The following is a 13,030-nucleotide window of genomic DNA, read 5'->3' as shown; positions in this document are numbered from 1 at the left end:
CCACCGGGTCAGACCCGTCCCGCTCCGGAACCAAGAGGAGTTGCTTCTCCATTTAAAGGACTTTGAAAACCCGCTCCGTCATTTTGATTGCAATCTTCAGATCATCAGTTGAGTGTTTTCATCCTGACGTTGCAAGTTGCCGGCGGTGTTTTTTTTTGAAAGATTAATTATTTGGAAAGGAAATTTCTTTTTCCTTCATCCTTGGAGAATGGCAGCCACTGTGCGGGGGCACTTGGGTGGTCCCGCTTCGCTCGAGAGGGTCTGTGCCGGGGGTTTAAGTGGCTGAGGGACCGGCTCTCTACTTTCGTCTGCAGACAGCTGACAAATACCAGAAATGAATTTCGCAGAGATTATAGGTCAGGACTGTTGCCGACTCCAACTCCCTTCCTCCCACTGCCGCAACTGGTAAGAGCTGAGACTGACGTACAAGAGAGTTTGTGCTCGGGTGGGTTTTCTTTTGCAGAACAATTCGGAGGCGGGCGTGCGATTTTTTTCTGTGCGCAAATTGACGTTCCCCTACATTGCAGCGATGACCAAACCTCTCCTTAAAGACGCCGCTTAAAGCCTACCTCTGACAAAACCTTTGGTCGCCTGTCCTAATATCTCCTTATTTGGCTCGGAGTCAATTTTTGTCTGATTTACGCTCCTGTGCACCGCCTTGGGGACATTCTACTATGTTAAAGGCGCTATATAAATACAACTTCTACTTGTTGACTCTTCAACAGTACTTCATTGGCTGTGGAACATTTGAGAAATGCAAATCTTTCTTTCATTTACACTCATGCAAAGTTAGAAGATTAGTTAACTGGGGTTGAAAGGTGAGCTCATTGCACGTAAACGATTGTGGTGGATGATACTGTAACTCACACTGGGGACGCACAGCTCTCCAGCACAAAATCTGTACCCCTGTCTACCCCTCCGCACCCCATCCTCCCCTCACACCCCCACCCACCCCCCGCACCCCCGCCCACCCCTCTGCACCCCAACCCCCGCGCCCCACCCTCCGCACCCCACCCCCCGCGCCCCACCCACCCTCTGCAACCCCACCCCCCCTGCACCCCTACCCACACCTCCGCGCACACTCCCCGCGCCCCACCCACCCTCCGCAATCCCACCCATCACCCGCACCCCCACCCACCCCCCACACCCACCCACCCTCCGCACCCCACCCCCCCGCGCCCCCATCACCCTAACCCCCACCCCCACTCAGCCCCACCCCCACAACCTGACCCCCCACACCTCAGCCCCGCCCCATCACCCACCCCCGCACCCCCATCCTCCCTCTGCACCCCCACAACCCCACCCAGCCCCTCCCCAACACCCCCTCCCCCTCTCCCACCCAGCCCCTCCCCATCATCGTACCCCCCCACACCCCCACCCAGCCCCTCCCCATCACCCTACCCCTCCCCCACACCCCTAACCAGCCCCTCCCCATCACCCTACCCCTCCACACCCCCACCCACCCCTCCGCACCCCACCCCCCACGCATCACCCACCCCCCGCACCCCCACCCACCCCCTGCACCCCACCCACCCCCTGCACCCCACCCACCCCCCGCACCCCCCCCACCCTCCGCACCCCCCCACCCTCCGCACCTCCGCCCACCCCTCGCACCCCCGCCCACCCTCCGCACCTCCGCCCACCCCTCACACCCCCACCCACCCCCCGCACCCCACCCACCCTCCGCACCCCACCCACCCCCCGCGCCCCACCCACCCTCCGCACCCCACCCACCCCCCGCGCCCCACCCACCCTCCGCACCCCTACCCACCCCTCTGCACCCCACCCCCCCGCAATCCCACCCACCCCCCACCCACCCTCCACGCCCACCCACCCCCTGTGCCCCACCCACCCTCCGCAACCCCACCCACCCCCCACACCCCACCCTCCCCATCACCCTAACCCCCACCTCCACCCAGCCCCACCCCCACAACCTGAACCCCCACACCCCAACCCCGCCCCATCACCCACCCCCCGCACCCCCATCCTCCCTCTGCACCCCCACAACCCCACCCAGCCCCTCCCCAACACCCCCTCCCCCACCCAGCCCCTCCCCATCATCGTACCCCTCCCCCCACCCCCACCCAGCCCCTTCCCATCTCCCTACCCCTCCACACCCCCACCCAGCCCCTCCCCAACACCCCCTCCCCCTCCCCCACCCAGCCCCTCCCCATCATCGTACCCCTCCCCCCACCCCCACCCAGCCCCTCCCCATCACCCTACCCCTCCCCACCCGCACCCAGCCCCTCCCCCATCACCCTCATGCTCACCGACCCAGTGATTGATGACGACTATCCCAGAGCACTGAGAGAGACTAGGGAGGAGATCTGTGAGGGACCGACGCTCGTTCAGAGGGAGTCACTGGAAACTGGGTTAATGTGGGGGACAGAACAGTCACGGGCAATGACGGACCCATTAGCGATGACACGACGGTGTGATGCCCAGTGACCCCAAAGTTACCGTGTGCACAGGTGTCCTTTGCTAATGGTTGGGAAACTGTAAGGGTTAGTGAAACTCCGAAGGGAAAGGGGTGAGGTAAGGTGAAAGGACTGTGAAGAAAAGATTGTGAATGTATTTACGTAGCGCCTAACACAATGAGTTGTGTTTGGGGGTCAGTCACTGTGTTGCCAGTCACTTTGCACCAGTGACTATATTTGCCCGCAGAATAACAGTCACCACTCTTCAAAATAATTAATTACAGAGGAACAGGAGGAGGCCATTCAGCTACTCGAGCCTGTTCCGCCATTCAATTAGATCATGTATCCAAACTCCATCTGCCCGCCTTGGTTCCGTAACCCTCAATACCCTTACCTAATAAAAATCTATCAATCTCACAGCTTTGAAATTTTCAATTGACCCCCCAGCCTCAACAGCTTTTTGGGGGAGAGAGTTCCAGATTTCCATTACCCTTTGTGTGAAGAAGTGCTTCCCGACATCACCCTTAGATGCTGAGAGGTTGTTTCCCCTGGCTGGAGAGTCTAGAACTAGGTGCCATAGTCTCAGGATAAGGGGTCGGCCATTCAGGACCGAGATGAGGAGGAATTTCTTCACTCACAGGGTTGTGAATCTTTGGAATTCTCTACCCTAGAGGGCTGTGGATGCTCAGTCGTTGAGTATATTCAAGGCTGAGATCGATAGTTTTTTAGGCACTAGGGGAATCCAGGGATATGGGGTTGGTGCGGGAAAGTGGAGTTGATGTATAAGTTCAGCCATGATCTTATTGAATGGCTGAGCTGGCTCGAGGGGCCGTATGGCCGACTCCTGCTCCTATTTCTTCTATTCTTATCACCCCTGAACGGCTTGGCTCCAATTTTAAGGTTCTGTCCCCTTGTTCTGGACTCGCCCCACCACAGGAAATAGTTTCTCTATCTCTACCCCATCAAACTCTTCAATCATCTTAAACCCCTCAATTAGATCACCCCTTAATCTTCTATACTCGATGGAATACAAGTTACAGATCAGGTATGATCTGATTATATGACAGAGCAGGCTTGAGAGGCTGAATGGATTACTCCTGTTCCTACATAGAATGCACAGGCCATTTGGCCCAACTGGTCCGTGCCGGTGTTTATGCTCCACACGCGCCTCCTCTCACCTCTCTTCATCTCACCCTATCAGCATATCCTTTGATTCCTTTCTCCCTCATGTGTTTATCCAGCTTCCCCTTAAATGCATCTACACTATTCGCCTCGACCACTCCCTGTGGTAGCGAGTTCCACATTCTCACCACCCTCTGGGTAAAGAAGTTTCTCCTGAATTCCCCATTGGATTTATTAGTGACTATCTTACATTTATGGTCCCCTAGTTCTGGGCTCCCCCACAAGTGGAAACACCTTATCTACGTCTACCCTATCGAACCCTTTTATAATCTTAAAATCCTCTTTGAAGCATTGATCACCAGTAGTGACCTATGCTTGGAAGGGACTCTGAGCTTACCGAGACCAGATTGTAGGGGTGCAATGATGTAAGAAAACTACTAGGCACTTGGTCTAAGCGTTAAACAAAGCTTTAATCAACTGTTTTACAACATGGAGGTCTAGTTGTGTGCTTCACTAGTTCCTGTTAAGAATGTCCTGCGCAAGCTGGGCCCGTGCCCGAGTATTTATACTCTCCCTGGACAGCGCCACCCGCAGGCCACTCAGTATTATTTCATAAGTCTTTCTTTCATGAATGACTGATTCATGTCAGTAAGTGTGCCGTATTGCTGGGGATTTTGCACTAACTGAGCCTCTCTCTGTGACGGTGCAGACTCTGCTGCTGATCGGAGGTCGCTGGTCATCCCCACTGAGCTCTACAGCCCCATCACATCGGACGAGGAATACCTCAGCCCCTTGGAGGAACCCACCGATTTAACCTACAAAGGGAAGCAAGCCCTGAGACTGCCGGAGACCTGCGAGCCCCAGAGTGCGTATGAGCCCCAGAGCGTCATAGAAACGCACTTCAAAGCCCCGCCCAGCTTTGAGGTAAGTCCTAGACAAATACTGTAGCCTGTACTCGGCGCGGAACTTTATCACAACTGGAGCTCGATTCAGAACTGGTTCTTTATTCACACTCCCATAACACTCCTCTTAGTCCCAATCCGCGGTATATGAATCCATTATAACACTCTCTCTGTTACACCCCAGCCTCAGTTTAGGACTCCCAGTTACAACACTCTCTCACACACCCCACCCTCAGCATAAGAGCATAAGAAATAGGAGCAGGAGTCGGCTATATGGCCCCTCGAGCCTGCTCCGCCATTCAATAAGATCATGGCTGATCATCGACCTCAACTCCACTTTCCCGCCCGATCTCCATATCCCTTGATTCCCCTAGAGTCCAAAAACCTATCTATCCCAGCTTTGAATATACTCAAAGAATCAGCATTCACAGCCCTCTGGGGCAGAGAATTCCAAAGATTCACCACCCTCTGAGTGAAGAAATTCCTCCCTATTTCAGTCTTAAATGGCCGACCCCTTATCCTGAGACTGTGACCTCTGGTTCTAGATACTCCAGCCAAGGGAAACTGTATCTTCCCTGTCTATCCCCCTCAGAATCTTGTATGTTTCAATGAGATCACCTCCCATTCTTCTAAACTCCAGAGAGTATAGGCCCATTCTACACAATCTCTCATCATAGGACAGCCCTCTCAGCCCAGGAATCAATCTAGTGAACATTCGTTGCACCGCCTCCAAGGCAAGTAGATCCTTCCTTAGCTAAGGAGACCAAAACTGTGCACAGTACTCCAGGTGTGGTCTCACCAAGGCCCTGTACAATTGTAGCAAGACTTCCTTACTCTTATACTCCAACCCCCTTGCAATAAAGGCCAACATGCCATTTACCTTCCTTATTACTTGCTGTACCTGCACGCTAGCTTTCTGTGTTTCTTGCATGAGGACACCCAAATCTCTCTGAACACCAACATTTAAAAGTTTCTCACCATTTAAAAAATATTCTGTTTTTCTATTCTTCCTACCAAAGTGAATAACCTCACATTTCCCCACCTTATACTCCATCTGCCACCTTACTGCCCACTCACTGAACCTGTCTATATCCCTTTGCAGGCTCTCAGTGAGAACACTCTGGGGGAGAAATTCGGTGGAGCCGCAAACGGGGCGGCAAGCTCGCCTGGGCGCCGGAATTAGCGCTGCGATCGGAGCAGCAGCGATCGGCGGAAATTCAGCTTGAACGCCCCAAGAGGGACATAGGGCGAGGCTCGAGGCGCTCCGTGTCCCTCTCAGGGTGCTGAAACTGAATATCGCAGCGCAACGTGCCGCAGCGCCACACGCTGCGGCACGGCGCGCTGCGGTACTGCAGGCCTTCCTCCCATTCTTAAGGGGAAGGGGCCTGCACCAGCGCAATCGGAGATCGCGAGTGTTGGCAAAAGAGCCCGGCACCGAGGAGAAGTGCCGGGCTCTCGGAAAACAGCCGGCACTGCCCGGGGGGGGGGGGGGGGGTGCTCAGGAGGCCGGGGACGGAGGTGCTGGCAGGCGGCCGCCGAAAAAACGGCCGCCCCGCACCTCCATCTTAATTTGCGCCACTGCCGCCACAAGTAGGCCCCGTGAACCGGACGCGATTTGCGAACGGCGCTACAGAGGCAGGTGCTACCGAATATCGAGATCGGGGCGCTGCACACACCGATGACGTCATCGGTGGCGGCGCAGCGCAACAGGCTAATGCCGCCATTAGCGCCGCAGCTAAATATCGCGGGAGGCGTGGCCAGTGACGCTAAAGCCACTGAGTGCCCTCTTTAGGCACTAACTGGTGGCGCAGCCCACCAAATTTCTAGGCCTCTCTCTCACTCACCCCACCCTCAGTATAAGACTCCCAGTTATAACACTCTCTCTCTCACTCACCCCACCCTCAGTATAAGACTCCCAGTTATAACACTCTCTCTCTCACTCACCCCGCCCTCAGTATAAGACTCCCAGTTATTACCTGACCATGGTAAAGGATAGCAAACTGAGAAAAACCTTGACAATGTACAGACTTAGTGAACATAGCCTGGCGATCGAAAAAGGTAGACACAGGCAGACCCGGCTACCAAGAGAGGACAGGATATGCTCTCACTGCAGTCAGGGGGTGGTGGAGACAGAGATGCACTTCCTCACAGCTTGTAGAAAATATCAGGGCATAAGGGAGAATTTCTACCCAAAATTCACAAAAATATGCCCGGAATTCAGAAATTTGAATGACGACCAAAAACTCCCATACCTACTAGGGGAAGAGAGAAATTGTGTAACACTAGCGGCACACTATGTTACAGCTTGCCATAAACAGAGGGACAACCACTAAATATAAGAAAAGAGTATATATAAATTATATGAATGTATATTTATACACTCAGGGATATATCTGTTTATACACTGTATGGATAGATCTGTATTTTTATGTACAAACATGAATGTTTTTCGATGCTTTGGCAACATAAGATGTAACTTGTCATGCCAATAAAGCGATTTGAATTGAATTGAATTGAATATAACACTCTCTCTCTCACACACCCCACCCTCAGTATAAGACTCCCAGTTATAACACTCTCTCTCACACACCCCACCCTCAGTATAAGACTCCCAGTTATAACACTCTCTCTCTCACACACCCCACCCTCAGTATAAGACTCCCAGTTATAACACTCTCTCTCTCACACACCCCGCCCTCAGTATAAGACTCCCAGTTATAACACTCTCTCTCTCACACACCCCACCCTTGGTATAAGACTCCCAGTTATAACACTCTCTCTCACACACCCCACCCTCAGTATAAGACTCCCAGTTATAACACTCTCTCACACACACCCCACCCTCGGTATAAGACTCCCAGTTATAACACTCTCTCTCACACACCCCACCCTCAGTATAAGACTCCCAGTTATAACACTCTCTCACACACACCCCACCCTCAGTATAAGACTCCCAGTTATAACACTCTCTCACACACACCCCACCCTCAGTATAAGACTCCCAGTTATAACACTCTCTCTCACACACCCCACCCTCAGTATAAGACTCCCAGTTATAACACTCTCTCTCACACACCCCACCCTCAGTATAAGACTCCCAGTTATAACACTCTCTCTCACACACCCCACCCTCAGTATAAGACTCCCAGTTATAACACTCTCTCTCTCACACACCCCACCCTTGGTATAAGACTCCCAGTTATAACACTCTCTCTCTCACACACCCCACCCTCAGTATAAGACTCCCAGTTATAACACTCTCTCACACACACCCCACCCTCAGTATAAGACTCCCAGTTATAACACTCTCTCTCACACACCCCACCCTCAGTATAAGACTCCCAGTTATAACACTCTCTCTCTCACTCACCCCACCCTCAGTATAAGACTCCCAGTTATAACACTCTCTCTCTCACACACCCCACCCTTGGTATAAGACTCCCAGTTATAACACTCTCTCTCACACACCCCACCCTCAGTATAAGACTCCCAGTTATAACACTCTCTCTCTCACACACCCCACCCTCGGTATAAGACTCCCAGTTATAACACTCTCTCTCTCACTCACCCCGCCCTCAGTATAAGACTCCCAGTTATAACACTCTCTCTCTCACACACCCCACCCTTGGTATAAGACTCCCAGTTATAACACTCTCTCTCACACACCCCACCCTCGGTATAAGACTCCCAGTTATAACACTCTCTCTCTCACTCACCCCGCCCTCAGTATAAGACTCCCAGTTATAACACTCTCTCTCTCACACACCCCACCCTTGGTATAAGACTCCCAGTTATAACACTCTCTCTCTCACTCACCCCGCCCTCAGTATAAGACTCCCAGTTATAACACTCTCTCTCTCACACACCCCACCCTTGGTATAAGACTCCCAGTTATAACACTCTCTCTCTCACACACCCCACCCTCAGTATAAGACTCCCAGTTATAACACTCTCTCACACACACCCCACCCTCAGTATAAGACTCCCAGTTATAACACTCTCTCTCACACACCCCACCCTCAGTATAAGACTCCCAGTTATAACACTCTCTCTCTCACTCACCCCGCCCTCAGTATAAGACTCCCAGTTATAACACTCTCTCTCTCACACACCCCACCCTCAGTATAAGACTCCCAGTTATAACACTCTCTCTCTCACACACCCCACCCTCGGTATAAGACTCCCAGTTATAACACTCTCTCACACACACCCCACCCTCGGTATAAGACTCCCAGTTATAACACTCTCTCTCACACACACCCCACCCTCAGTATAAGACTCCCAGTTATAACACTCTCTCACACACACCCCACCCTCGGTATAAGACTCCCAGTTATAACACTCTCTCTCACACACACCCCACCCTCAGTATAAGACTCCCAGTTATAACACTCTGTTATAAAACTCACTTTGTCTAGTTAAAGGTTTATTTCCTAATGTAAAAGGTAAGGGAGGGTTAATCTCCAAGCCGGTCTCTCACCTGTGCTTTTTTCCCAGCTGAGATCCACTGACTGGTGTCTGTGTGTTTGTGCAGGTGCCCCTGAGTGATCAGAGTGCAGTGGAGGGACAGAACATCAGTCTAACTGTGCGTGTGCTGGGGGAGCCGAAACCCATCATTTACTGGTGAGTGAGAGGCCAGAGCTTGTGGTCAGAGCTTGTGGCCAGAGCTAGTGGTCAGAGCCTGTGGCCAGAGCTAGCGGTCAGAGCCTGTGGTCAGAGCCTGTGGTCAGAGTCTGTGGTCAGAGCTTGTGGCCAGAGCTAGTGGTCAGAGCCTGTGGTCAGAGCCAGTGGTCAGAGCCTGTGGTCAGAGCTTGTGGCCAGAGCTAGTGGTCAGAGCCTGTGGTCAGAGCCAGTGGTCAGAGGTTGTGGTCAGAGCCTGTGGTCAGAGCCTGTGGTCAGAGCCTGTGGTCAGAGGTTGTGGTCAGAGCCTGTGGTCAGAGCTTGTGGTCAGAGCTTGTGGCCAGAGCTAGTGGTCAGAGCCTGTGGTCAGAGCCTGTGGTCAGAGCCAGTGGTCAGAGGTTGTGGTCAGAGCCTGTGGTCAGAGTCTGTGGTCAGAGGTTGTGGTCAGAGGTTGTGGCCAGAGCCTGTGGTCAGAGCTTGTGGTCAGAGCTTGTGGTCAGAGCCTGTGGTCAGAGCCTGTGGTCAGAGCCTGTGGCCAGAGCTAGTGGTCAGAGCCTGTGGTCAGAGCCTGTGGTCAGAGCTAGTGGTCAGAGCCTGTGGTCAGAGCCTGTGGCCAGAGCTAGTGGTCAGAGCCTGTGGCCAGAGCTAGTGGTCAGAGCCTGTGGTCAGAGGCTGTGGTCAGAGCCAGTGGTCAGAGGCTGTGGCCAGAGCCTGTGGTCAGAGGTTGTGGTCAGAGCCTGTGGTCAGAGCCTGTGGTCAGAGCTTGTGGTCAGAGCCTGTGGTCAGAGCCTGTGGTCAGAGCCTGTGGTCAGAGCCTGTGGTCAGAGCTTGTGGTCAGAGCTTGTGGTCAGAGCTTGTGGTCAGAGCTTGTGGTCAGAGCCTGTGGTCAGAGCCTGTGGTCAGAGCTTGTGGTCAGAGCCTGTGGTCAGAACCTGTGGTCAGAGCTTGTGGTCAGAACCTGTGGTCAGAGCTTGTGGTCAGAGCCTGTAGTCAGAGCTTGTGGTCAGAGCCTGTGGTCAGAGCCTGTGGTCAGAGTCTGTGGTCAGAGCCTGTGGTCAGAGCTTGTGGTCAGAGCCTGTAGTCAGAGCTTGTGGTCAGAGCCTGTGGTCAGAGCCTGTGGTCAGTGCTTGTGGTCAGAGCCTGTGGTCAGAGCTTGTGGTCAGAGGCTGTGGTCAGAGGCTGTGGTCAGTGGTGGCCAGAGCCTGTGGTCAGAGCCTGTGGTCAGAGGCTGTAGTCAGAGCCTGTGGTCAGAGCTTGTGGTCAGAGGCTGTGGTCAGAGGCTGTGGTCAGAGGCTGTGGTCAGAGGCTGTGGTCAGTGGTGGCCAGAGCCTGTGGTCAGAGGCTGTGGTCGGAGGCTGTGGTCAGAGGCTGTGGTCGGAGGCTGTGGTCGGAGGCTGTGGTCGGAGGCTGTGGTCGGAGGCTGTGGTCGGAGGCTGTGGTCGGAGGCTGTGGTCGGAGGCTGTGGTCGGAGCCTGATGTCGGAGCCTGTGGTCAGAGGCTGTGGTCAGAGGCTGTGGTCAGAGGCTTTGGTCAGAGCTTGTGGTCAGTGGTTGTGGCCAGAGCCTGTGGTCTGAGCCTGTGGTCAGTGGTTGTGGTCAGAGCCTGTGGTCAGAGCCTGTGGTCAGTGGTTGTGGCCAGAGCCTGTGGTCTGAGCCTGTGGCCAGAGCTAGTGGTCAGAGCCTGTGGTCAGAGCCTGTGGTCAGAGGTTGTGGTCAGAGTCTGTGGTCAGGGCCTGTGGTCAGAGCCTGTGGTCAGAGCCTGTGGCCAAAGCCTGTGGCCAAAGCCTGTGGTCAGAGCCTGTGGTCAGAGTCTGTGGTCAGAGTCTGTGGTCAGAGCTTGTGGTCAGAGGCTGTGGTCAGAGGCTGTGGTCAGAGGCTGTGGTCAGAGGCTGTGGTCAGAGGCTGTGGTCAGAGGCTGTGGCCAGAGCCAGTGGTCAGAGCCTGTGGTCAGAGGTTGTGGTCAGAGGTTGTGGTCAGGGTCTGTGGCCAGAGCCTGTGGCCAGAGCCTGTGGTCAGAGCCTGTGGTCAGAGCCTGTGGTCAGAGTCTGTGGTCAGAGCCTGTGGTCAGAGCTAGTGGTCAGAGCCTGTGGTCAGCAGTGGGACTGAATATCAGACTTTGCCTGTAACGTGCTGCCGATCCGATGTCACCTGGTTTGTGCGACCACCCAGTCGAATTTCTAGGCCACCATCTCTAACACACACACCCTCTCCTGCCCTCACTGTATTGCTCAGGAGGTGCGGGAGTTTGAGATGCTCCAGGTTTTTGCTGACACTGTTCGACGGGTGTCTCTCCCTCGGATTATTTTCCTCCCATGAAACCAGGACCTAATTGTGTGTAAAAACCCCAGGAGATTCCTTGTTTCACTCGAGAAGCTCGACACCATCCAGGACAAAGCAGCTCGCTCAATTGGCACCCCATCCACCACCTTAAACATTCACTCCCTCCACCACTGGCGTACCGTGGCTACAGTGTGCACCATCTACAAGATGCACTGCAGCAACTCGCCAAGGCTTCTTCAACAGCACCTCCCAAACCCGCGACCTCTTCCACCTAGAAGGGCAAGGGCAGCGGGCGCCTGGGAACACCACCACCTCCAAGTTCCCCTCCAAGTCACACTGACTTGGAAATATATCGGCCGTTCCTTCATCGTCACTGGGTCAAAGTCCTGGATCTCCCTCCCTGACAGCACTGTGGGAGTACCTTCACCCTCTTCTTCTTAGGCAGTCCCTCGGAACCGAGGATGACTTGCTTCCACATTAAAAATGAGTTTGCAGATGACGGATGAGTCCAATGCGGGACCTTCACCACACGGACTGCAGCGGTTCGAGAAGGCAGCTCACCACCACCTTCTCGAGGGCAACTAGAGGTGGGCAATAAATGCTGGCCTTGTCAGAGACGCCCACATCCCATAAATGTATTTTTTTAAATACCCCCCTGTCATGAATCTTATCATGACTCATGAAGTAACACTGGGCGGCCAGCTGGTGGTGCCGTCCAAGGAGTATAAATACTCGGGCGTGGGCCCAGCTTGCTCAGGATGTTTGTGTAACCAGGAACTAGTGATGTAACTAGAACTCATGGTTGTGAAACAGTTGATTAAAGCCTTGTTTTATACTCAAACCAAGCGCTCAGTAGTCTTTTTACATCACCACCCCCCCCCCCCACCCCCACCCCCACCCCAAGACAGCCACAGATCCCTTTGCAGTAAAACCATTGTCTGACTTTTTCCTGGCAGGCTGCGGAACCGGGAGCCAGTGAGAATCGACAGCCGGCACTACGTGCTGGAGGGGGAGAGCGGCCGCTTTCACCTGAACATCGTGGCCGTGCAGAGGTCCGATTCGGGAATGTACTCCTGCAAAGCCATCAATGAGTACGGCACGAAGCATTGCGACGGCAAACTGGAGGTCAAAGGTGAGTGTGGGACTTTTGGGCCCCCTTCCCTGGCATTCTCGTATTGGCCAAGCGTTGACATCGACCAATCAGCTTGGTGCGTTGATGTGTAATCTTTACCGCAGTCGGGACCTCAACTGCACCAGCACTTGAACTTAATTTGCAGAATAATGCTTCGAATTAATGGAAGGCCATTGAGAGTGCGGTTGATGTTGTGTATATGGACTTTCAACAGGAATTTGATAAAGTGCCACATAATAGACTTGTCAGCAAAATTGAAGTCCAGGGCGATTAAAGGGACATTGGCAACATGGATACGAAATTGGCTAAGTGACAGAAAGCAGAGAGTAGTGGTGAACGGTTGTTTATCCGACTGGGGTGAAGTTTACAGTGGTGATCCCCAGGGGTTGGTATTAGGACCACTGCTCTTTTTGATATACACTATTGGCTTGGGTCAACAGGGCATAATTTCAAAGTTTGCAGATGACACGAAACTCGGAAATGTAGTAAACAGTGAGGAGGATAGTAACAGACTTCAGGAGGACATAGACAGACTGGGGAAATGGGCAGACACATGGC

At 53.6% G+C, this 13,030-nt stretch overlaps 1 protein-coding gene across 3 annotated transcripts in view; it reads left to right on the top strand.

Moving 5' to 3' along the window:
- spega (striated muscle enriched protein kinase a) overlaps positions 1 to 13,030 on the top strand; it is a 536,975-nt gene that overhangs the window by 242,972 nt on the left and 280,973 nt on the right. For all 3 annotated transcript variants that reach the window (XM_085986741.1, XM_085986740.1, XM_085986742.1), the window contains 3 exons: positions 4,249 to 4,463; positions 8,976 to 9,064; positions 12,297 to 12,472. In XM_085986741.1, coding sequence (XP_085842867.1) covers positions 4,249 to 4,463; positions 8,976 to 9,064; positions 12,297 to 12,472 — 480 coding nt within the window. The remainder of the gene's footprint in view (positions 1 to 4,248; positions 4,464 to 8,975; positions 9,065 to 12,296; positions 12,473 to 13,030) is intronic.

Source organism: Somniosus microcephalus, chromosome 4 (genome assembly GCF_052327205.1).
Source record: "Somniosus microcephalus isolate GS21.2 chromosome 4, FLI_Smic_1.0, whole genome shotgun sequence".
NCBI lineage: Eukaryota > Metazoa > Chordata > Chondrichthyes > Squaliformes > Somniosidae > Somniosus > Somniosus microcephalus.
This window is presented reverse-complemented; position numbering and strand designations above follow the sequence as displayed.